This window comes from Pelodiscus sinensis, chromosome 6 (genome assembly GCF_049634645.1).
Source record: "Pelodiscus sinensis isolate JC-2024 chromosome 6, ASM4963464v1, whole genome shotgun sequence".
NCBI lineage: Eukaryota > Metazoa > Chordata > Testudines > Trionychidae > Pelodiscus > Pelodiscus sinensis.
Window position 1 is genome coordinate 71,363,678 of NC_134716.1, and position 25,822 is coordinate 71,389,499.

General features: G+C 47.1%; 1 protein-coding gene across 4 annotated transcripts in view; it reads right to left on the reverse strand.

Moving 5' to 3' along the window:
• The window catches only part of FAM81B (family with sequence similarity 81 member B), a 62,416-nt gene that overhangs the window by 10,981 nt on the left and 25,613 nt on the right, over positions 1-25,822 (reverse strand). For all 4 annotated transcript variants that reach the window (XM_075932122.1, XM_075932121.1, XM_075932120.1 and 1 more), the window contains exons 4-5: positions 15,378-15,496; positions 3,533-3,662 (exon numbers count right to left, since the gene is read on the reverse strand). In XM_075932122.1, the coding sequence (XP_075788237.1) occupies positions 3,533-3,662; positions 15,378-15,496 (249 nt within the window). The remainder of the gene's footprint in view (positions 1-3,532; positions 3,663-15,377; positions 15,497-25,822) is intronic.

Here is a 25,822-nt window from a genome sequence, read left to right on the forward strand (position 1 = left end):
TTGCGTTCATCTATGTCTGATAATTCAGTTCTTTACTATAGTTTTCTGATCAACAGATTAGTTTGCATTTAGACTCTGCTCTTTTGCATTCTGTTCAAGGTCATTCTGTGAGAAGAAATGTTTTCTCTTTGATGGACACTGTTTAATGTTCTGCTTAATAGTTTTCACATGAAGTGTCTGACTTGGTTTTTACATACATTTGAATACTGCTTTTTGTGATTTTAGCACACACCTGTTCTGCATTCCATTTAGTTGGGAGGCAGGATGTTTTTATATCTATTCAATAGGACAGATGTCCAAACAGTGTCTTATACAATTTCCAGGTAAAATAGCTTCCTCTAAATTGCCATGAGTCATTCAATCTTGGAGCAGGTGAAGTTGATGTTTGCACTATATGAAATGACTGGAAGCTTGTCTTATACAGAAACATACAGTGAAACCTTTGTTATCCAGCACTCTGTTAACCAGAAAACTTTAACTGGCATTTCCCCCAGCCACAATACTGTCACATCTTCAGGTGCACAGGCCTGGCTTGGTTTACCAGATTGGCTTACAATTTTTTTATTTAAGAAGTACTAATCATCTTTAACTCAGAATAAAAATGTGAGACCAACTGCCTCACACACACAAAACTACCAATATTAAAAACTTGAGTTTTACTATTATTGTCCATTGGTTTTTCTTAGGTTGATGAGACCCTCAGATAACCGGAATTTTTAGATAACTGGAACGCCCTAATCCCCAAGCATGCCAGATAACACAGGTTTTACTGTATATACTCAGAAGCCAGTGAAGTGACTATTTAAAAGAAGGAAATTTAAGACTAATCTGAATAACAACCTCTAATGAATATGGCGGGATACTCTCTGGGTATGTCTACACTACCACCCTAGTTCGAACTAGGGTGATTAATGTAGTCATACGAACTTTCAAATGAAGCCCGGGATTTGAATTTCCCAGGCTTCATTTGCATGTTGCCGGACGCCGCCATTTTAAAATGTCCACTAGTGCGGACTCCGTGCCCGCGGCTACACGCGGCACGAACTAGATAGTTTGGACTAGGCTTCCTAATCCGAACTATCTAGTTCGTGCCGCGTGTAGCCACGGGCACGGAGTCCGCACTAGTGGACATTTAAAAATGGCGGCGCCCGGCAACATGCAAATGAAGCCCGGGAAATTCAAATCCTGGGCTTCATTTGCAAGTTCGTATGACTACATTAACCACCCTAGTTCGAACTAGGGTGGTAGTGTAGACCAGTGGTCCCCAACACGGTGCCCGCGGGCACCATGGCGCCCGCCGGGGCATTTATGTGCGCCCGCCTAGCGCTTCCCCACTCGCAGTGCTGCCACGCCGCGCCGCTTGTTGTTAATTTCAGCCCCTCCCCCCATCTATCCCCTTCCCTCCGGTCTCTTGTCTAATCAGCTCCGGGAGAGCTCGGGAGACCCTCTGCCTGCTCCACGAGGAGCTTGGACCCTGGCGCAGGCAGCGCCCCACCCAGTGCTCTGCCTCGCTTCTGCTCCCAGGTGTTTGTACAGGGCTGCCAGCCAGCTGCACTACCACGCCGGCCCCTCTGCACTTCCACAGCACCCCCGGGAGCTGCTGGCCCCAGAATCCCTTGCAGCGGCTGCAGGCGAGCCCTGGCCTGGCGGCTCCTCTCTCTCCTCTTGCAGGGGAGGGGCCCCCACTTCACATCGGGGAAAGTTGTGTACAGCTGCAGAGAAAGGGAAGTAGGGGGACCCGTGACACTTTTCACCTCTCCCCCAGAGTGCTCCGACATTTCTGCACGTGCTGTGGGGAGGGGACACAAGGATTTGGTGGGGAGAGGGAAAGGAGACGGAATTCGGTCATTGGGGGGAGGTGGGAGAGGGGAGCAAACTGGGTCTGGTCGGGATCTGGTTTGGCTGGGAGGGAAGAGGGTACAGGGTGGATCAGGTGGGGGAGAGAAGAGGGGTAGACTGGGTCCAGTCACAGAGAGGTCGGGTTTGCCTGGGAGGGGAGAGAAGGTGGAAATTGGGTTCTGTGTGTGCATGGGGGGGGGAGAGAGTCAGGATGTGTGTGGACAGGGATGTGTATGGAGGGGAGACAGGACGTAGGCTGGGTTTGGCCAGAGAGTGTGGTGGGAGTCAAAGAGAAAGTGGCGCTTTCCTCCTCAGTGCCTGTCCTGGGGGGGGCAGCCAAAAAAATATTTTGCTTGGGGCAGCAAAACACCTAGAGCCAGCCCTAGCCCCACCCCCCAGGTGCGCGGCCTATGCACAGCCCCTCCCCCGGGTGGCCCTGCCCCCAGGTGGCCCAGACCCCGCCCCTGGGTGGCCCAGCAGCCCCGCGCGGCGCCCACCACCCAAAAAGGTTGGGGACCACTGGTGTAGACATACCCTCTGAGATGGAGGGACCAACAATTATTTCTTAGTATGAGCCAAATTACTCTTGTGCAATGGCACTCTTTATGTTATCAGTCCTGTATGATGCTGAGCAGCCTGTATTTGTATTGAAGGCAGAGGGACCTAAAGGTGCCTGTCTCTCACAGAAGAGATTGAATGCTAGGAATATGATACTGCACAATTTTCCTGGTGGCTATAAAAATATCAGTACACCTATAATATGTGTATATATACTGCAGAAACATACTTAAGCATAAAATGTGACTGAGAGAAGTTTTACCCAAAGAATGACAATTTCAGGAACATCTTGGAATGGTTCCAAAATTTGCATGACTGATTAGTAATGCATTCAAGCAACTAGATTTGTCTCATCTACTTTCTGAAGCTGAAACTAAAGAACAAAATCATGATTTTCTGTGGTGTTTTCCAGCCTCAGAGTCCTTGGCTACGTCTACACTGGCCACAATTTCCGGAAAAGCCATGCAAATCAGGTAAGTCAGCATAATGAAATCCACGGGGGATTTAAATATCCCCCGCGGATTTAAATAAACATGTCCGCCGCTTTTTTTCCGGCTACTTTTTTTCAAAGTAGGAATAAGAGATCCTCCGGAAAAGGGCTTTATTCCAGAGGAGCGCGCCAGACTAGACGCTTTTTTTCCGGCTTTTCCCGAAGCCGGAAAAAAAGCGGTGGACATGTTTATTTAAATCCGCGGGGGATATTTAAATCCCCTGCGGATTTCCCTATGCTGACTTACCTGATTTGCATGGCTTTTCCGGAAATTGTGGCCAGTATAGACGTAGCCCTTGTATCTGGAATTTCGAGATCCATTTTAAAACAAGGATCTCGGATTTGTGTGTAATGAAACATGATTAGCAAATTGTAATGGGAGTTTTCTTAGCATTTCATGAGCCCTACATTCCAGGATTGCATTGCTTAGTTTGCATTACTACTTAATGTGTGTATAACCCCATCAGTGCTATTGAAAGTTATTGGAATGGAAAGGGGTTAGTTTAAACAAATAAATAAACTGGTGTCAATATCACATCTTTCATTATCATTGGTCAGTAGTTGTGAAGAGAAAAAAAAAAGAAAATTTAAATATGGATCTTACAGCCAAAAGATCTTTTTTTCATTTTACGATCATCTGCTCACCTTCATCTCTAAATTATTAGCATAACTTTCTGAGATAGAGCGGACTCCACCAATCTCTTTCTCTAGCTTCTGGATCTCATGCCTGATTATATTTATGTCTCCAGATAGCTTTGCAATACTTGCATCGCATCTAGAATAAAAAAGAGGTTAACTGCAAAACATGAAGTGTAGCAGCAGTCGAATAGCCATATTATTTTTTCACTTTGTGACAATTGTTAGTCTGAACATGTCCTGCTCAATTGTCCTTCATCCCCTGACAGCATCCTGACAGGTGGCAAGATGGGCTGGGCTAGATACCAACCCTGATTCCAATGCTGGTTGCCTCAGGAAATCATTCCTTTTTTTTGCAATAACCAAAGTCAATGGTATTGAAGGCAGTCAGCAGTCGGCTCTAAATTTGAAACTGTTAAGTGTAGGACTGATATGTTGAACACCCCTGATAAACCGCAGAGCTCCCATTGACCCAATGGAAATGGAGGGAGTGCTGCAACATGTGGAACAGTTCCTCCATGTTTTTTTAATATGAGACAATCCAACAATTAAGACATTAAATGAATTAAAAAATATATGCATATGGGCTAATTTAGCCTGCCAGTGTTACTGTGTTTCCGGTAGAAACAGTTGCCAGGGAGCAGAGATGATATATTACTGCAACTGATGTTCTAACTTGTCACTCTACTGTACCTAGTTTGGAGGCAGATACTAATGTACAGTGGTTTTAGGGCTGTTACTAATAGAAGCATATTGATATTGAAGCAGTTCGTCACCATCTATTTTAACTCTCTCAACTTCCCACACCAAAATCTTTGCTGACTCAAAATGGCCAAATTATTTGACAACGACAACATTTGTTGGATAAGGGAATGACAATACTATTTAATGAACATTCTTTCTAAGGCAGTTTAAACTGGTGTTTGGCTCTCTCTTTAGAATCTATTATTTAATACCAGTTAGGCATGTTGTTAAGATGGAGTTACATCTATCATTTCATAGAATCATAGAGCTGGAAGAGACCTCAGAAGGTCAAGTCCAGCCCCCTGCCCAAGGCAGGACCAAACCCAACTAAATCATCCCAGCCAGGGCTTTGTCAAGCTGAGACTTAAAAACCTCTAGGGATGGAGATTCCACCACCTCCATAGGTAACACATTCCAGTGCTTCACCACTCTCCTAGTGAAATAGTTTTTCCTAATATCCAGCCTAGACCTTCCCTACTGCAGTTTGAGACCTCTGCTCTTTGTTCTGCTATCTGTCACTACTGTGAACAGCCTTTCTCCATCCTCTTTGGAACCTCCCTTCAGGAAGTTGAAGGCTGCTATCAAATCCCCCCTCACTCTTCTCTTCTGCAGACTAAACAAACCCAAATCCCTCAGTCTCTCTTCATAGGTCATGCACTCCAGCCCCCTAATCATTTTGGTCGCCCTCCGCTGGACCCTCTCCAATGAGTCCACATCCTTTCTATAGTGGGGGGCCCAGAACTGGACACGATATGTGGCCTCACCAGATGTGGCCTCACCAGTGCTGAATAAAGGGGAATAATCACTTCTTTGGATCTGCTGGCAATGCTCCTCCTAATGCACCCTAATATGCCATTAGCCTTCTTGGCTACAAGGGCACACTGTTGACTCATATCCAGCTTCTCATCCACTGTAATCCCCAGGTCCTTTTCTGCAGAACTGCTACTTAGCCATTCGGTCCCCAGCCTGTAACAATGCTTGAGATTCTTTTGTCCCAAGTGCCTGCACTCTACACTTGTCCTTGTTTAATCTCATCAGATTTCTTTTGGCCCAATCCTCTAATCTGTCCAGGTCACTCTGGACCCTATCCCAGCCCTCCAGCGTATCTACCTTTCCCCCCTAGCTTAGTGTCATCTGCGAACTTGCTGAGGGTGTAATCCATCCCCTCATCCAGGTCAATAATAAAGATGTTGAACAAAACCGGTCCAAGAACAGATCCTTGGGGCACTCCGCTAGAAACTGACCTCCAACCTGACATCGAGCCATTGATCACTACTCTTTGGGCCCGACAGTCTAGCCAGCTTTCTATCCATCTTACAGTCCATGTATCCAATCCATGTTCCCTTAACTTGGTGGCAAGAATATTGTGGGAGACAATATCAAAAGCTTTGCTAAAGTCAAGGTATATCACATCCACTGACTTTCTCATATCCACACAGCCCGTTACCTCATCCTAGAAGCTAATCAGATTGGTCAGGCATGACTTGTCCTTCGTGAATCTATGTTGACTATTCCTGATCACTTTCCCCTCTTCCAAGTGCTGCAAAATGGATTCCTTGAGATTCCCCTCCATGATTTTTCCAGGGACTAGGATAAGGTTGATTGTCACTGGTCTATAGTTCCCTGGATTGTCCTTCTTCCCCTTTTTTAAAGATGGGCACTACATTTGCCTTTTTCTGATCATCTGGGATCTCTCCTGATCTCCACGAATTTTCAAAGATAATGGCCAAAGATTTGGCAATTACATTTGCCAACTCCCTCAGTACCCTCAGATGCATTAAATCTGGGCACCTCTTTCAATATGTGAGAGAATTGGCCAATGGACTCGCACAGTGGCCTGGAGAGAGCTATACCAGGTACTGCTCCACAGCATGGAAGGGAAGCAGAAAGTACCAGCACCATCTCTTCACAGTTAGTGCCTTCCCCAGTGCAGCATATCCATGCTGGTATCACTGCAGTAGAGGACTCCTACTACTTCTCTGGAGACTGTAGTAGTTAGCCCTATAAGAGGATTTTTCAGTTCAAATGCTAAGAGTACAATGTAATAAGAAGGTTGAAATAGGACTTTTAAGGACACTGCATACCATGCAATGTAATATTAATAATGTAATAAAAGGTAGGAAAGGAAATGAACTAAATTTTAAATGTTTGAATAGAGTATTTTCCTATACACTAGATAAAGCAGGAGAAGGAATGTCAACATGACTGCTAGGTAAAAGTCTGAAGAGAGATTTTGGTGGATGCGATTGACAGCGTTTAAAAGATGACAATAAAGCTCCTCTCATGATTCCTGAATATTGTGACAGACCTCCAGAGCATTTAGATAAAATGGAACAGGAAATGTCATTGTAGATTATAGAGACCTTGTAAGTAGGCCAGAACTTTGATCAAAAGGGATTACTGGTCTGGAGAGCAATTACATAATAGCCAAGAAGGTGAACATATGTCTAGAGACAGCATGATTGCCTTCTTACTCAGCTTGTTGGTCAGAAGCTTTTTTGGTCCCAAACCCTGGGAAACAAGCCACGAATAATATGAAGTAAAAAGCCTCTACAATCTAAAGATTATGGAATTATTTGCTGTAAATTGCTTGTGAGGGCAAGAATGAGTGGCAGAAATTCTCAGCTGGGTGAGTCAAATTTATTTTGGTGTAAGGAGGCACAACTTTGTGGAAGTTGAGAGAGTTGCTCCTGTTTCTATGTTGACCCTATAACTTAAAAAATGTTGATTTTGTTGGCATGCAGAAGGCGAAGTCACTTTTAATTCTGTTCTGTAATATGCAGGATAGTGTTCTAAAAGAGTCAGACGATCAGGGAGAGAGCATCTATATACAACTGAAATCAAACCTAGTGGAAGATAGAAGGTCACACAAATCTGAGCCTGCATAAATATTAATATTACACGAGAGCCTATAAAAGTTGGGCTCCCAGCTCCCATTTGCCTCTTAATTCCCTTAGGGTACGTCTACATTACAACGTTATTTCAAAATACCTTATTTCCAAATAGTTAATTCAAAATAAGATATTTCCAAATAACACGTCTACGCACAAAATGCATTTCAAAATAGCATTTTTCTATTTCAAAATAGCGTGTCCACACTGATTGGATGCTGAATCACATTTAAGACCAGCTGAAACCGGTTCCAGCAGGGCATCAAGTTAGTAGTTACTTTGTGTGGCTGCTGTCTGAGGCTATCTGAGGCTTGTGCTTAAAGGGACCCTTCCTGGACAGCCAGTTCTCAGCTTTCTCTGCTTGCTTGCCTACCTTGCTGAGGGACAGCAAAGCATTTTTTTCTCTGTCTGCTTTGGTTGCCCTGACTCAGGACACCACAGCACTTGGCATCATGGCACCAGAGCTGCCCCTGGGCACTCTGGTGCTCATTTTGGATGTCTTGCTGCAAGCCTGGCAGCAATTGCTGGAGTCTGCCTTGCAGCATGTGCTGCAGCCCAACCCCCAGGCCCTCTTCCAGACCCTCCTGGGGGTCGTGGAGGAGCAGCAGCAGCAGCATCCGGACATCAGCGTGCCCTGCTGCATCTGGCGTCTGGACACCAGCAGTGACTGGTGGGACCACATCATCCTGGAACACTGGGAGACCAACAATGTACCCAGAACTTCAGGATGAGGAAGGACATCTTCCTCGAGCTCTGTGAGCTGAAAACCGGCTGTCCAGGAGTGGTCCCTTTAAGCACAAGCCTCAGATGGCAGCAGCCCTGCTCTGCAGCGATGGGACATACACATGAGGCCTGCCATTCTCCTCCAGAAGCGTGTGGCCATCACCCTCTGGAAGCTCTGCACATCGGATAGCTACCGATCCATGGGGAACCAGTTCGGCGTGGGGAGATCTACCACTGGAGCAGTGCTCATGCAGGTATGGCAGTCTTCAGCCACTGTGTCTGCGGGGGGTGGGCAAGGAGGAGCTGGACTCTCCCAGGGAAAAGGGGGGGAGGTGGTACAAGTCCCCTCCCCGGGAGGGTTTGTTCTGTCCCAGTCACACTATGGACTGCCCGTGGTGGCCAGGATTTCAGGTGGGTTGCTCCTGGGGAGGGGGTGCGTGGCGGTAGTGGTGAAGGAGCACTCTAAGCCACCCTGGCACCCCATTGACTCTCAGTTTTGTGTGGCCATCTGCAGGTGGTCAAAGCCATCAATAGAATGCTGCTCCGCAGAGTCATCCACCTAACTGATGTGGACGCGGTCATCGAGGGCTTTGGTGCCCTGGGCTTCCCCAACTGCGGGTGGGGGGGCAATCGACAGGACCCACATCCCCATTTGTACTGAAGACTACCAGGCCTCCCTGTACATAAACCGGAAGGGATACTTCTTGGTCATCCTGCAGGCTGTCTCTGTCCACCGGGGCCACTTCCTGGACATCAGCGTGGGCTGGTCCGGCAAAGCACACAACGCACGGGTTTACTGCAACTCCTCTGTGTGCCAGAGGCTGCACGCCGGGATGTTCTTCCCCGACCACCATATCAGGGTCAGGGATGTGGACATGCCCGTCTGTCTGGTGAGGGATGAGGCCTCCCCACTACAACCCTGGCTCATGAAGCCCTATGCGGGACACCTCAACCCCTCCCAGCAGGCCTTTAATGCCAGGCTCAGAAGCCCTGTATCGTTGTGGAGGATGCCTTCGGCCGGCTGAAGGCCTGATTTTGATGCCTCCTCACCCGCCTGGACCTCTCTGAGAGGAATATTCCGCATGTGGTGGCAGAGTGCTGTGTGCTGCACAATTTGTGCAAAAGGAAGGGGGAGGCTTTCCTGCCAGGCTGGCCACTTGACTGGCCTGTACATGGCTGCCAGCCAGGAGGCCCATCGGGGGGCTGTCAGTATCTGGGAGGCCCTGCGGGAGATCTTCCAGAGGGAGGAGGAGTGAAGTCTACCTGGCATGCCCAATGGTGCCTTGTGCCTTATTCCACACTCATATCCTTCCACTTTCCCCTCCCTAACCCCCCTTCCTGATGTAAAATAAAAACACGTGTGGTGCCAAAAACAAACTCTCTTTATTGAACATAACTGGGGTGGTGGGGGTGGGGTGGGGAATGACGGCGGGAGAGGGGAGGTGAGAGGGGAGGGGTAAACCTGGGAGGAGGGAGCTGGAAGGGGGAGGCAAGGGGAGAAAGGGGGAGGAGAAGCTCAGGGTTGGGGGTTTTACTGGTCCACCTGTCTCCCAGCACTGTGGGTGTGGGGGCCTTGGCGTCCCCGGGAGGAGTGGGTATGGAGGGTGGGGCATGTGGGAAGGGGAGGAGGAAGAGGCGGAGCAGGAGTGGGAGGAGGAGCGATAGCTGGGGTGGCAGCAGGGGCTGGAGAGGTAGGAGGCACCAATCTCTGCACCAGGGTCTGCAGGTGGTCGCAGATGGCACAGCCCTGGGAAAGCAGCTCCCTCTCGCTCTCCCGCTGCAGATGCAAGTCTTTATGCACCCAGTGCTCCAGGATGCAGATCTGCCTTCACAGGATCCCCAGATGCTGCTGCTGGTGGTACTCCTGGTTCCGGGTCACCCTGCTGGCCCGGGTGTGGGAGGATGTCCTGGGCGGGGTGGTGCACCCTGCACTCACAGCTGCTGCGGCTGTGGAGAAATAAGAGAAGTGCTCAGTTCTCCCTGGGGACACAGTGGGTGAAGCCCAGCCCCCGTCTGCAAGGCGAGGACGGCAGGTCTCCGCACCATCAGAGCCGATGTGCTTGCACACAGGCCATGTTTGGCATGTCCTGCTATCCCTGGGAGTGTGAGCTGGCCTGAGACTGCACCCGTGCCCCTGTGCTGTATATAGTGTGGGGGTAGGAGGAGGGGAAGGGAGATGTGCCTTGCCTGTGCGTAGAGGGAGCTTGGGGAGGGAGGGCATCATGCAGTGGTCCCTCTCTAGGCTCAGGAGCATGTCACGTACCTTCATACATACACGCGTGTGGGTAACAGGCCAGGGCCCCTGTGTGACAGTCAGCCGGGGCCACATGGCCAGAGTGGCATGACACATGCACAGGTTGCTGCATGCTCCATGGTCAGCAAGGCCCATGTGTGTGGTCCCTGGTCTCCCTTTTCCCCTTCCTTCCCCCCGCCCCGCATAAGGGGACAGTGATGGAACTCACATGTCGAGGCCTCCCCGGCTTTGGACGACACCGGTGACATGGCTGCTGTGACACCTCGGGGGTCCTGGGTGAGTGCCATGCTCCCTGCAGGCTCCTGCGACGCCTGGCCATCCTCCTCCTCCTCCTCCATCCCCTGCTCAGGGCCCTCTGCCCCAAGGTCGATGACCACTTGGGGGGCATGGACTGTCTGACCCCCCAAGATGCGGTCCAGGGCATCATAATAGAGGCAAGGGTCTGGGTCAGCCCCTGTTTGGGAGCTGCCCCCTGTGGCCCTGGAATAGGCCTGCTACAGCTCCTTTATTTTCATGTGCACCTGCTCCTGGGTGCGCATGTGGCCTTTGGTGGCCAGGCTGTCAGCCATCTGTCCGTAGACAGCCGCGTTCCTCCATCTAATGCGGAGATCATGGACATTGGAGGCCTCCCCCCAAACCTCAATGAGGTCTATGATTTCCGCACTGGATCAGGAAGGCGCCTGCCTTTTGTGGCCCCTGGCAGACTCCTGGGGAGCGGTGGAGGTCTAGGTGCCAGTGGGTTGCGTCTACACAGCGCTTATTTCGAATTAGATATTTCAAATTTGGTGTTATTCCTCATGGAGTGAGCTTTACCAAATTTGAAGTAAGTGCTCCTCTATTTCAAAATAATTTTGAAATAGTGGTTTGGCTGTGTAGATGCTAGTAAAGTTATTTTGAAATTACAGCTGTTATTTCGAAATAACTTTGCTGTGTTGACATACCCTGAGACTCCTTTTTAAAATCCCAACTCTAAGTAATATGGAGGAGGCTTTTCAAAAAGGAACTAATGTGAAACAGATGAGGATTAAGGGATCCTTAGCAATAGAAAGCAATAATTTAAATTATAGCAAACCAACAAATCACTCTGATCACATGCAGAAAATGCTTAATACAGTATGTAAAAGGTAGAGTCACAATGGACTAAGAGCCAGATTTTGATAAGTGGGTAAAGACAATTGTGTCTGTATAACTGGTGCTTAGAGCTTGGGACTGGGACCCACGAAACACGTTCTATTTCTGGCTCTGCCAGTGGGCCTCTGAGTGGCCTTGGGCAAGTCACTTTACCTCTCCATGCCTTAGTTTTTTCATCTCTAAAAAGAAGATAATGAGTCTTCCTTGCTGAAGCACTTTGAAATTGCCCAAGGAAAAATTCTCTATATGAGCTAGGTATTATTAGCAAGCTTGTATATGCACATGACCAAAGAAGAGTCTAGGGTATTGTTTATAGGAGGGGTAGGGAACTTCTGGCCTGTGGGCCACACACAGTTTGTCAGGGTTAACTGCTGATGGGCCATCAGATGATTTGTTTCCTTGAACTGCAGCCACTGGGAGCAGCAAGGCTCTGTGTATGCAGATGCTCATGAAAACAACAGTCCAGTGGACCACCAGCAGCTAACCCTGACATGCGGGCCAGTAGCTCACATGCTACTGGACCAAAAGGATAATGAAACAGTAGACTGTTTAACACAAGTGAGAGGTGCAAAAAAAACCCCAACCCCTTTCACTGATATGGCCCCCAACTGAGGAGGAGAAAGACACTCTCCACATTCCCCTTCCACACCAGACCATAGGGGAACCCAGGTAGTAGATTTTGTGCACTCCAGCCCCATGCACAGGTGGCAGGGGAGGGAGAGTACCAGCTGGAGCACCAGCCGTGGTGAGCTAGATGTAGGCAATTGGGGGGCAGCATCTGGCCTCAGGGCCTTAGGTTCCCAATCCCTGGCTTAATGTATTTATCTAATTGTTTATAAAAGATGAAAACAAGAGCTGCCTAAGGTTAGGTTCCTGTTTCTTGTTCAGGCAGTGGAGGAGCTACACAGAGTGCAGCTTGCAATGAAAGAGATTAGGGAATGACTCAGACACTATAATTCCTTGAGATTTAAATACATTTGCATACAAATAAGTAAACCTTAAATGATATATTTAAGCATTTCAGTATTGTCATGACTCTCACCTCAGAGTTTCCTTCTGCAACCTGAAGGACCTCAATTTTGCAAATATAAGGAGTACAATGAAAAGAACAGTTGCTTTTATTCCATTGTGTCATGGAATCAAACATTGTAAAGTGCCTAGTAACTGTTTCTCATTCTAAAAACTTCATGTGTGTCCTCTTGTAATAATCTGATGAAGTGCTTTACTTTTCTGATTTCCATTACCTTGCGATAAAGAGAATTGTGCAAGAAAAAAGAATAGGCTGAATGTAACCTCAGAACATCTCTTTGTTCAGTCTTTTGCTGGTGGGTGAAAAGAGTACTCATATGTCTATGGAGGTCTTTCTCTTTTTATCAGTTTTTTGTATCATGTTGACATTCATCCATATGCCCAAAGACAATTGTGCTTGGGCTCATTTTAAAAATAAGGCAATTAGTAAATATATTTTCTGAGAGCAAACACAGAATTGGAACACAATAGTTATGAGATGTTGTAAGTAGGTTTTCCTTGTTAGGCAGAAATGTCTTTAAAACTTTCAAGAATTATTTGATGACCCATTTTCTGGTAAAGGGGCTTCTACACCACGCCAAGGGAAAGAAATTCAAATCTTGAATTTGATCTCTCTCTCCTGAATAGACAAAAGGTATTATGGAAGTGATAATTTGGGAAAGAGGTAGAGTAAAGAGACAGGAGGACATAGTTGGAATGACAAGATCCAATGTACATTAGCATGCTCTATACAGTATGACAGACCATAGAAGCATGAATGGCTATAGATTGTAACAGAGGACCAGGGTTAATTAATGTTCATTTCAGCCCAAATAGTTTTGTGCTAAGGGAAACTTAAGCTACAAATTCAGTGGTAAACTATAATTATGGGTAGGCAAGTAAGGCCTCTGTTTAAAAAATACTAAATTAGTTATCTACCTATAATCAGTCTCCACACTCTTGTGTTACGGAATTTCCCGTCTGAACATTAACTTTTCTTCTTCCTATGGCTCATGTAAATGTAGAGTAGCAACTATAATTTTACCTTTTGATAGTTTAAACTAGATATTTTCTTCAGGAGTAGCAGAGTACATTGCCATGATGTCTCTTTTGTATATGTGTACATATGACCCTGAGTTATGTGTTCCAGGGCCTTTTCTTAGTGATCCACAGTCACGCACTGAACAGTCTTTAGTTTTCCATTTGCCATGCTTTGTGCAGATACAATTTAGTGTTGCTCATGAGCATTGTGGGAGACTGAAGCCAGGGATCTTTTAGGTCACGTCTTTCACAAAGTGTATGTGACTTTTTGAACTCTGACTAATATAAAAGAATTAAATTGCATTTTCTTGTTAGAGTGGAGAGCAAATAAAGTGACAAACCAAGGTATAGTTCATGACTTTAATGGTACTCATTTTTTTCAGGATTGGGTCATTTCCTTTTTTTCAGTGTTTCCCAATACTGGAAGTAAAGTTCCCAATTAAAGTTCAGCATTTCCAGAGGGAAACGCTAGTAGTAAGCAAACTGAAAGTGCTTACGATGTGGAAAACATATAACTGTACTACACCTTAACCTAACAACAATTATTCATACACAACTCCATTAAAAATTGACTGTTTAAGTGCAGATAGTAAAGCCACCATTGGTGTAACATCTGCAAATTTTGCTGAGGTTTGGAGATATGCCCTTATCTCTCTTTAAAAATACATGAGATCCTTGGACTTAGTTTCTAGAACAGTACAGGTGGTGATTTAGACCCCATGCATATTCTGGCCATTGTATATGAGCAACAGTGTTTCATTCCTGTGCAGAGGGGGCATCCCATAGTGTCAGAATCTTTCTGTCGTGAAATCACAGAAATTGTCATGGACATCAACAGCTATTAGCCAGGATGGGAAGGGATGTTGTCCCTAGCCTAAAGACTAGATTATGATGATTAACAGATGGCTCAGTCAGGTTGTGTCTAGACTACATGACTCCATTGACGGAGCCATGTAAAGTAGTTTACCCAACATAGTCAATGAAGTGGGGATTTAAATAAACCCTGGATCATTAAAATAAAAATGGCCACCACGCTGTGCCGACAATCAGCTGATCCAACACAGCGCGGCAGTCTAGACGCGGATTGGTTGACAAGGGAAGCCTTTGTCAACTGCTCTGGTAAAACTTGTTTCACGAGGCATAAGGGAGCTGTCAACAAAGGCTTCCCTTGTCGACCGATCTGCATCTAGACTGCCGCGCTGTGCTAACTCAGCTGATTGTCAGTACAGCGCGGTGGCCATTTTTATTTTAATGAAGCAAGGATTATTTAAATTCCCGCTTCATTGACTATTTTGGGTAAACTACTTTACATGGCTCCGTTGACGGAGCCATGTAGTCTAGACACACCTCAGTGGTGCTATGAGGAAGATTTAGGGATGTTTGCAAAAAGTTAGGAATGGGCAACAGTGGATTGATCACCTGGTGATTATATATTCTGTATATTCTCTCTGGGACTTTTGGCATCAGAAGACAGAATATTGGGCTAGATGGACCTGTGGTTTGACCCATTATGGCCATTCTTAAGTTCTTGTGTACCCACTTTAAGGCTCCTTGACCCATCTAGAAAAGTATATATGGGTATGTCTACACTACCACCCTAGTTCGAACAAGGGTGGTTAATGTAGGCAACCGAAGTTGCAAATGAAGCCCGGGATTTAAATATCCCAGGCTTCATTTGCATCTTGCCAGGCGCCGCCATTTTTAAAGCCCCGGTAGTTCGGACTCTGTGCCCGCGGCTACACGTGGCATGGAGTAGGTAGTTTGGATTAAGCTCTCTAATCCGAACTACCATTACTCCTCGTGGAACGAGGTATACCGGTAGTTTGGATTAGAGAGCCTAATCCGAACTACCTACTCCGTGCCGCGTGTAGCCACGGGCACAGAGTCTGAACTACCAGGGCTTTAAAAATGGTGGCGCCCGGCAAGATGCAAATGAAGCCTGGAATATTTAAATCCCGGGCTTCATTTGCAACTTCGGTTGCCTACATTAACCACCCTAGTTTGAACTGGGTGGTAGTATAGACATACCCTATGAGAATTAGGCCCATTATATTTTACTTACCTAGCCACCCTTCCACGCAGGTCTCCAAATCCATGTAGGTATTTATGATCAAGACTTTGAACGGCAAAAGTAGTCCCTGTTGTTACATTATCTCGTGTTCTTATTTGTTTCTCCAAAACCTATAAATTCATAGTTACATCTTGTTAGCTTATTTAATTTAACTACTTCATTATTCATTATTTCAAAGCTCAGCAAAAACATCCTTTATAACAGAAACTCTCAAACTTTTCATTTGAATTTCTATAGCACAGTTGTACTCTACATAAAAATGTAACTTGCCCTCCTTTGTATATATGCATTTATGATTCAATATTACGTGATCACATGCTATTTTTTCACAAAGGACCCATGCCTCATTCAAATGTACAGCATTAACTATTTTATCCTTGTTCAATGTATGGACACACACCTTATTTACTAAATTCTATCCAAACCGTACTCTGAAGACAGAGTTGTTAATTTCCATAGGCTTTTCAAAGGCACTCATCACTATAATATCTGAGAAGTCCTGTGTCACCTAATAGACTAACAGATTTATTGGAGCATGTCTGACGAAGTGGGTCTTTGCCCACGAAAGTTTATGCTGCAATAAATTTGTTAGTCTATAAGGTGCCACAGGACTTCTAGTTGTTTATGCAGATTCAGACTAACACGGCTACCCATCTGATTCTCATATAATATCTGTGTGTTTCTCAAACATGAATTTATTTTAAAAACATACTGTGAGGTAAGGGTATGGTATTATTCCCTGTGACAGGACGGTTGCCCCATGTTAGAATAGACGGAGTAAAACAGCTCAGGGAGATAGCTAAAGTTGGAAGCCAATCAGGATAAGATTTGAGGGAGCCAATCCAAGCCCAGTGGGGCTGTTTAAAAAGATGCCTGTCTAAAAGGAGCTTATTCTTGCTCTAGCCCTGGAGGAAGAATGCCAGCAGGGTACCTTGGACAGCGCAGTGCTGGGGGAAGGCAGGGTGAGACAGGGGAGCTCAGGCCTGAGGAAACCCCAGGCTGAGGCCCAGTGAAAGGGACCCAGGGAAGGTACTAGGAATGCAGATGAATAGGCAGCAGATCCAACCCACTCTACCCCCTTTCCAATGATGAAATGGCCAGGTCAGAATCCAAAGTGCCCCAGAAGGAAGGGCCTAGATCAGGACTGGGCAAAATATAGCCTGGAGGCCAGATCTGGCCTTTCAAGCCACCGGATCCATACTGCGGACTACCCTGCCAGGACCCTCAGGCACACAGATGCTGCAGTTTAAAGTGCGGTCTGTGTGGCTCTCTGCTCTGCAGAGAGAGGAAGGCTTTGTGTGATCTCCCTGCCCCCAGCCCAATCCTCAGATGGAGGTAGGGAGATTACACACAGCCTTCCAGCCAATAGGAGCTGAGAAATTGGCCTGGGGGATGGGAGCAGCATGAAGGGAGCTGGAGGATGCTGCAGGGCTGCTAGCCAGGAGACACTTAGGTAAACATCTCCCAGACAGAACCTGCCTCTGGCACCCCAGCCCCTCTTGCACCCAATTTCCTCCCCCAGGTCACCATCCCAACCTTCTGCATGCCCCTGACCCAGGTCACAATTCCCTCTGGGTATGTCTACACAGCAAACTTATTTCGAAATAACAGCAGTTATTTCAAAATAACTTTCTTAGCGTCTACACAGCCATTCCGTTATTTCAAAATTTATTCAAAATAGCGGAGGACTTATTTCAAAATTGGTAAACCTCATTCCACAAGGAATAGTGCCAATTGCTATTTCAAAATAAACACTGTGTAGATGCTTATTTCGAAATAGGGGGTCTCCAACCCTTCCCAGGGTGCCCTGCTGGCCGCCCTGGCCACAAGGTAACTTCTGACGTGATGCCCTGCCAGAACTGGTTCCAACCAGCCTTAAATGCAATTCAACATCCACTCAGTGTGGATGCACTATTTCGAAATAGCAAAAAGCTATTTTGAAATGCATTTTGTGTGTCGACGTGTTATTTCGAAATAAGCTATTTTGAATTAACTATTTTTTTAAATATGTGCAAATCAACATTGTTCTTAAGCTTTGTTCTTAGAAGTGGCTATATTATTTTGACTGAAGTTTTGTGCGTGTGCATGCGCACGTCCACACACATCTATACACATGTAAACATAGAGAGGCAGACACCCTGCACAGGAAATTTGAACATGGATATATAAGATTTGGCAAAGTTATAAATAACTGAAAACAGGATCATATAAGGGGAACTGGCAGGCAATCTTAACTTGCACATGTGCTACCAGCCCAGCCTATGCTGCTGTCTGTCGGATACAATTGACAGAGTTGAGTAAACATTTTAGGATGTGTTCCAATTTGAGTAGGATTGAAGACACACATGCTGAAAACTCCCATACCGCACAAACACAGTTGCAGGTTTTTCAAGCTATCTGTTGATTACAGCTGAGTAAAGCATTCTCTGTAAAATCATTCTCTTGAGATTTGCCAGTTGTCAAGTTCCTGGAGCTTTCTCAAACACACAGTGCTTAAGGCAGCATTTTTGAATTGGTAAAATTATCATTGAAGCTGGGTATAGTTTTCTTTTTGTTACAAAGAACTTAAATGTTTTGAAGGCGGCTTTTATGATACATTGCAGATACCGGACTGACTTTGGTTATATTGTGGAAGCGATATAGATGAAAGTCACATGACCCTTGTTCTGAATCCCTGACAGTCTGAGCCCATCCCATGTATTTATGAGAATTAACAGACTTGTTTTAACATGCTGTTAACCAGAAAGAAAAAATTATAGGCCTAATTCATTGTAGTACTTTTTCTACCACTCTGATTGGTGCAAACTGGTAATAGAGCAGGCATAAGGGCCCTACTGCCACCAGGACATACCCCTAACATAGACGGTTCTTACATAATCTCTGTACCATCTTTAAAGCAGAAGGAGGCATTCTGACATTGGCTCAAGAGAGATGGTGCATGGGAGAACTGAGGGGACTAGGTAATGTTGAGAGCAAAACGTAGTGACAATCTTTCCAAAAAAGCTTCTTCGAAACAGAGCATCTAGACAACTTAAAGTGGATCTGCTTTTTTGAAAGAGAGCGTCCAGACTGCGTGGATGTTTTGTCAAAAAAAGGGCACCAGGAAACACTTCTGGCAGGGCATGGGGGCAGCATTTACTTCCGGGTGCTGCTGCATGCCCTTCGCACAGATGGGTGTTTAAAGGGACCTCCCTGGACAGCCGTTTCTCTGCTGCTGCAGCTGGCTGGCCTACCTCTCAAAGGGACAGGAAAGCTGCTGCAGTGCGTGCTGTGATTGCTCTGCTTTCTGGGATGCCACAGCAGTTTGGTTTTGTGTTGGTTTTTCTGATTTTTTTTTTCCATGGAGCCGGAGCTGCCCCTGGGCAGGAGATGGCCCCACATTGCCATGCTGCAAATTCTGCTGCACCTCCATGATATCGTCATGATGCTCCTGCCCCATCTGGGCTCAGAACCCAGCCTTGAGTCCCTCGCCCAGGGTGCAGCACCACTGCCCTTGCCACTGAACTTATTAGTGGACAGGCGATATTGGAGGCTGGACACCAGTTCAGACTGGTGGGACCATCTCATCATGGAGTGGTGGGATGACCAGCATTGGCTCAAACTTCCGTATGTAGAAGGCCACATTCCAGGAGCTGTGTGTCTGGTTTGCTCCTGCTCTACAATGCCAGGACACCCACTTGCATCCCGCCATCCCCCTGGAGAAACTGGTCACTATTGCCCTGTGGAAGCTGGCCACCCCCGACAGTTACCGCTCGGTGGGACATCAGTGTGGCATGGGGAGGTCTACTGTTAGTGCTGTCTTGATGAAGGTACATTACTCTTGGGGGACAGTCCATGGGGTGGGGGGACAGAAGAGGGGGACCATCAGGAAAGGGCAGGGGAAGTGGGGGGATGGGGTGGGAGTAGGAGAAGCCTTCTCGGCCTCACCCTGCCCTGGTGCAGGGAGGCCGCCTGAGGGGGGGCTCCTGGAGTCTGGGGGGAGGTGGAGGAGCACCTTTCAAGAGCTCAGGCACCCCCTCTAATTTCCTGTTTTGTGTGTTTCTATTTGTCCCTTTCTGCTTGTGGTGAGGGCCATCAGTTCAGAGCTGCTGCATAGGACTGTCCATTTTGGAGACCTGGACACCATTATGGCCAGATTTGTGGGGCTAGGATTCCTGAACTGTGCTGAAGCGCTCGATGGGACTCACAGCCTGATCTGCATGTGGCCCCATCGAGCAGCCCAGTACATAAAGAGAAAGGGCTACTTCTCCATGGTGCTGCAGGTCTTGGTTGACCACCGAGGACAGTTTACGGACATTTGTGTTGGGTGGTCAGGCTGGGCACATGATGCCCGCATCTTCCGGAACTTGTACCTGTACTGCAGGCTGGGACATTCTTTCTGTAGTGCACCTTTGTGGTTGGGGATGTGCAGATGCCTATGTGCATCGTGGCCGACGCGGCCTACTCCCTTATGCTCTGGCTCATGAAGCCCTACACTGGCCACTTGGATGCGAGCAGGGAACAATTTAACTCGCACCTGAACAGGGCTCGCTTGCAAGTGGAATGCGCCTTCAGGCATCTGAAGGGGAGGTTTAGGTGCCTGCTCACTTGCCTCGACAGGGGGGAACACAACAATCCCAATGTGGTTGCTGCGTGTTGTGTGCTCCATAACCCAGTGGAGAGTAAAGGGGAGGCCTTCCTCCCAGGGTGGAGGGCATGGGCTGATGTGGAGGGGAGGCAGTTTGAGCAGCCCAGGGCAGCTGCTATCCGCCAGGCTCACCAGTCAGGATTGCGCATTCGGGAGGCACTGAGGGAAAGATTCACACAAGGAGGCCAATGACTCTCCCCAGGGCCTCCCTAATGGCCCCCCCAGTACCTTCCTCCCAAAACCCATCCCTATCCCACTTTGTGGACAGAGAAACACCCAGTTTGGTTTAAAAAATGCTTGGATTTTAATACAAACTTCTATGTAAAAATATTAACACTCTGTTGGTATGTAAAATAAACTTTGCATTCAAAAATAAAGTGCTTCACTCATTGGTAGGAAGGGGGCTGTAAACCTGGAAGGGGGAGGGTGGAGGGAGGCTCAGGACTGACGGTGCCACCTGAACCGATAGCTCCTGCCACCTTGTGTACGGGGGCCAGGCCAGCGACGTGCTTTCATGCAGCCAGGGACAGTAGGGGGCTGGGCAGGAGGTGGGGCTGCAGCTGGGGATGGGATACCAGGGGCTGGGGGGGGAACGGGTGAGGGGGGACAGGCTGAGCAGGAGGAACGGCAACAACGACAGGACCTGGGAAGGCCATCACCTCCCAGATAGCGGCAGATATAGTGGTGCACTGCTGGATGAATTTGTCCAGCAAGTGGTTGTGCCACTGTTCCTCTGCCTCCATCCTCTCAGCAAATGTGTCCTGCATTCTTTGGAGGACCCCGATGTGCTGGCGCATAAGGTCTTGATATACGCGCCAGTGTTGGTGGCTTCCATGCACCCAGCTGGGTGGTGGGACAGGTGTGGCTCGCCCCTCCTGGATGGCTGGGCCAGCTGTGGAGGACGAGAGGGAGAAGCAGTCAGTCATGCATGCTCACACTGTTCCTAAGGGCACGCCTTCTTTGAGATCAGTGAGTACCTGTTCTTGGGACAGGAGATGCCGATGTTCTCACAGCAAGCCCAGGTCTGGCCTGGCCAGCAGCCCTGGCCTCACAGGGGTCCAGAGGTGTACAGGGCACCATCCTGACACCCCCCACCATGGCCAAGCAGCACAAGGAAGTGTCTTGCCACAGTTACAGAGGGGCCTGGAGCAGCCTGGCCCTCCTAGGACCCCCAACCCATATGCCTGAACCTGACAGCACTGTCTGCAGGAGCAGGTGGTGCCTCTCACACATGTGGGGGTAGGACAGTCCTCCCTGGGGTTGGACATGTATGGGGCCCCTCCAGGCTGTGATCAGCATGACATGTCATGGTAGCACACATCCCCTGTTAACCCATCTCCCCTGCACTGTGTGTTGCGACCTCACAGCACTCACCTGATGTTTCATCCCCACTGTCCGAAGACATCTGGGAGGCCTCCTGCAACTGGGGAACCGGCTCCTGGGTGAGGGTCACCATGCTCCTGGCATCCTACTCATCTGGGAGCTGTTGGTTCTCAGGGACCATCCTGGAGCTGCAGCCGCTGCTGAACAAGTATCTCCAGACTCCACAACTGTCTCAGTCAAGCTCCTCACAGTAGGCACAGTAATGCCGTGCTTCCCTGAAGCGGGAGCTATGATCACGGGCCCTCACATACCCCTGCCACAGTTCCTTGACCTTTGCTCTGACTTGGTCTAGGGGTGGGGGTGGTGGCCTTTCTTTGCAAGCCCATCTGCATTCCTAGGCCTGGACTGCAGGGCCTGCAGAGACTCCTCCTCGGTCCACAGCTCCAAGAGGGTCTTTATCTCTGGGCCAGATCATGATGGTGCCTGGCGTTTGCTGCCCCTTGCTTGGTCCTGGGATGTGTCCCTGGAAGGGCCAGGGGGCTGTCTGGGGGCTTGTGCCTGTTTCATGGCTCTGTCTTGCAGTACCAGGGACAGCCATGTGGTCAGGGTCCTGCTGGGAGCTGGCTTCCTGCCAAAATGCTTCTCCTGGTTGCCTGTGGCCTTAAAACATGGCTGTCGGCAGGAACAATAGAGATGTTTAGTGGAGATGGAATGTCCACCAGGAATTTTTCCTGGAGACCTTTTTTTTCCCAAACAAAAGGCTCCCCCACGTCCACACACCTTTTTTGAAAGATCTCCTGAAAAATATGTTATTCCGTGTAAAATGAGGTTTACTGCTGTCAAAAAACCTGCCATGTTTTTTCAATTTAATTTTGAAAGAACTCAGCATCAGTCTAGACTCAGGTGAAGTTTTTTTGAAAAAAGGCCACATTTTTCGAAAAAACTCTGTAGTCTAGACACACCCTTATATTTGTTATTTGGTAGAAAAATGTTATTCTCAAAATGGAAAATATATTAGTACAGCTCAAATGAGTCAAGTATAGTATATCTAACAAGGCAAATGCACTGTGATAAATCCACAAAGTTGCAATGTAGAATGCAAGATACCTGCCGTTTGGTTGAAAAAGGAAGTATGTCGCTTTCATTTATTATGACAGAAAGCACCAATAACCTATTTATTGAGAGAGGTGTGAGGTACAGACTGATTCATTTCCAGTTTGGGTAAGGCAGAGCCAAACAGCTCAGATAAATAATGCATGACCTGAACCCTAATTCCAATCTTGAATTGAATTTTGAGGTTCAGCAACTTTGGTTGTTTTTATTACTGAGGCCATGATTACACTACAGATGAGTATTACAGCACAGCAGTTTGTGTGGCAATAGTGCTGCAGCATAGACACAGATTGAAGTGACAGAAGGGGTTTTTCTGTCACTAAAGATACCTCTTCAAGAAGGAGAAGCTAGGCTGATGGAAGAATTCTTCTGATCAAGAATTCTTCCAATGATCTTGCTTCGTTTGCAGTGGGGGTTATTTCAAACTAGCTACGTTACACAGGGCACAATATTTTTCACATTTGTGAGCAATGTAGCTAGGTCTGCCTAAATTTTTGGTCAACAAGCAGTTCTTGGCATCTTAGAGATTAACAAATGTATTAGGTCATGAGCTTTCTTGGGTAAAACCCAGTTCATCAGGTGAGTTGGAGTGGAAATTACAGAAGCCAGAGTATATATAACAGCAAAAGAAGTTACCTGTCAATTGTAGGACCAGTGTTAATGAAACTAATTAAGTCAGGCTGGATATGTCTTATTCATAGCATGTGATGTGGAGATGTGAATACCAAAGGCGGGAAATTGCCTTTGTAGTGTGTTTACCAGTTAAAATCTTTGTTCAAGCCTAAGTTGATAATTCTGAATTTATAAATAAACTCCAGTTCAGATGTCTCCTTCTGTAATCAAGTGGTAGAATTCTTTTGTAGAAGGATAGCTAAGTTTTTGGTATAGACTAAGCCTCAGGGCTGTGAATTTTTCATACTCCTGAGGGTACAGCTAGACTGCGGGGGTGGTATCCCGAAAAAACTCTGCCGCATCTAGGGAACACGTTTGCTCTTTCACTTTTCTGTGTGGAAGAGCAAATGTGCTCCTTTGGAAGCCCCTGAATTCTTCATTCTACCAGGAAGAAGGGGGCTTCCGAAAGAGGGTTTGTTTCCAACATTTGGCCCAGTCTATATGGGCCAAATGTTGGAAAAGCCTCTTCCAAAAAAAGAAATGGAAAAGGGTATGCAAAATGCTGAGCACGTTTTGCGTACCTTTTTCCGAAAAAAACTTGTAGTCTAGCCATACCCTGAGTGAGGTAGCTCGGCTGATCTGAATTTTAGGTGTAGATTATTTTATAAATATTTCCGAAAGCTTTTGTTTGTTTGTTTGTTTGTTTGTCCCGAAAGATCTCTGAAATGGTAAGAGCTAGAAACACCAAATTTTGCATGGATACTACTGATTTCCTAACTTAAATAACTGGATTGGTTATATCTCAAAATCAGTTCCCCTGGTTACCCCAGAGACCCAATTGGGATGTGACCGAGAGTCTTCCAAAAGTGATTAAACCTTCGGATCGCTACTCCTTCCTGCTTCTCCATGTAGGAAATAATTATATGGCCAAGAATGACTTGAGCGGGTCACAGCAGATTATATAGCGCTGGGAAGAAGGATCAAGGAATGTGAAGCACAAGTGGTGTTCTCGTCCATCCTTCCAGTTGAAGGAAAAGGTCCGGGTAAGGATCGTCAAATTGGGGAAGTAAATGCGTGGTTGTGCAGGTGGTGTCAGAGAGAGGGCTTTGGTTTCTTTGACCATGGGACTCTGTTCCGGGCACAAGGGTTGTTAGGAAGAGATGGGATCCACCTAACCAAGAGAGGAAAGAGCATCTTCGCAGGTAGGCTTGCAAACTTAGTGAGGAGGGCTTTAAACTAGGTTTGTTGGGGGATGATGACAAAAGCCCTGAGGTAAGTGAGGAAGTCGGATATGAGGAAGAAACACAAGGAGGAATGAGCAACAAAGGAGGACCCCTGACTCGAATGGAGAAGGTAGGGTGATCAAATGGCTATCTATGGTGTTTGTACACAAATGCAAGAATCCTGTGAAACAAACAGGAAGAATTAGAAGCCCTGGCCCAGTCAAAGAACTATGATTTGATTGGAATAACGGAGACTTGGTGGGATGACTTTCATGACTGGAGCACTGTCATGGAAGGGTATAAACTGTTCAGGAAGAACAGGCAGGGGAGAAAAGGAGGGGGAGTTGCATTGTATGTAAGAGAGCAGTGATTGCTCGGAGCTCCAGTATTTAGAAGGAGAAAAGACTGTTGAGAATCTATGGGTTAAGTTTAGAGGTGGAAGCAACAGGGGTGATGTTGTGTTTGATGTCTGCTATAGACCGCCGGATCAGGTGGATGAGGTAGACGAGGCTTTCTTCGAACAACTGAGTGAAGCTTCCAGATCGCAGGCCCTGGTTCTCATGGGGGACTTTAATCACCCTGACATCTGTTGGGAGACCAATACAGCAGGACACAGACAATCCAGAGAGTTTTTGGAGATTGTTGGGGATATCTTCTTGGTACAAGTGCTTGACCTACTGCTCACAAACAGGGAGAAACTAATAGGGGAAGTAGAGGTGGGTGACAAGCTGGGAAGCAGTGATCATGAGATGGTAGATTTCTGGATCCTGACCAAAGGAAGAAAGGAGAGTAGCAAAATACACACCCTGGACTTCAGAAAAGCAGACTTTGACTCCCTCAGAGAACTGATGGGCAGGACTCCCTGGGATGCTTACATGAAGGGGAAAGGAGTCCAGGAGAGCTGTCAGTATTTTAAAGATGCCTTATTAAAGGCACAGGAAAAAACCATCCCGAAGTGCAGCAAAACAAGCAAATATAGTAGGCAACCAGATTGACTTCCCGGGGACATCCTAGGTGAGCTTAAACACAAAAAGGAAGCTTACAAGAAGTGGAAACTTGGACGGATGACTAGGGAGGAGTATAAATATATTGCTCGAGAACGCAGGAGACTTATCGGGAAGGCGAAAGAGCAACTGGAATCGCAGCTAGTAAGGGACGTGAAGGATAACAAGAAAGGTTTCTACAGGCATGTTAGTAATAAGAAGGTGATCAGAGAGGGTGTGGGGCCCTTATTGGATGAGGGAGGTAACCTAGTGACAGATGATGTGGGAAAAGCTGAAGTACTCAATGCTTTCTTTGCCTCTGTCTTCACGGACAAGGTCATCTCCCAGACTAATGCACTAGACAACACAGTATGGGAAGGAGGTAGACAGCCCTTGGTGGGGAAAGAACAAGTTAGGAACTATTTAAAGGAGCTAAACATACACAAATCCATGGGCATGGATTTAATGCATCCGAGGGTACTGAGGAAGTTGGCAGATGTAATTGCGGAGACTTTGGCCATTATCTCTGAAAACTCGTGGCGATCGGGAGAGATC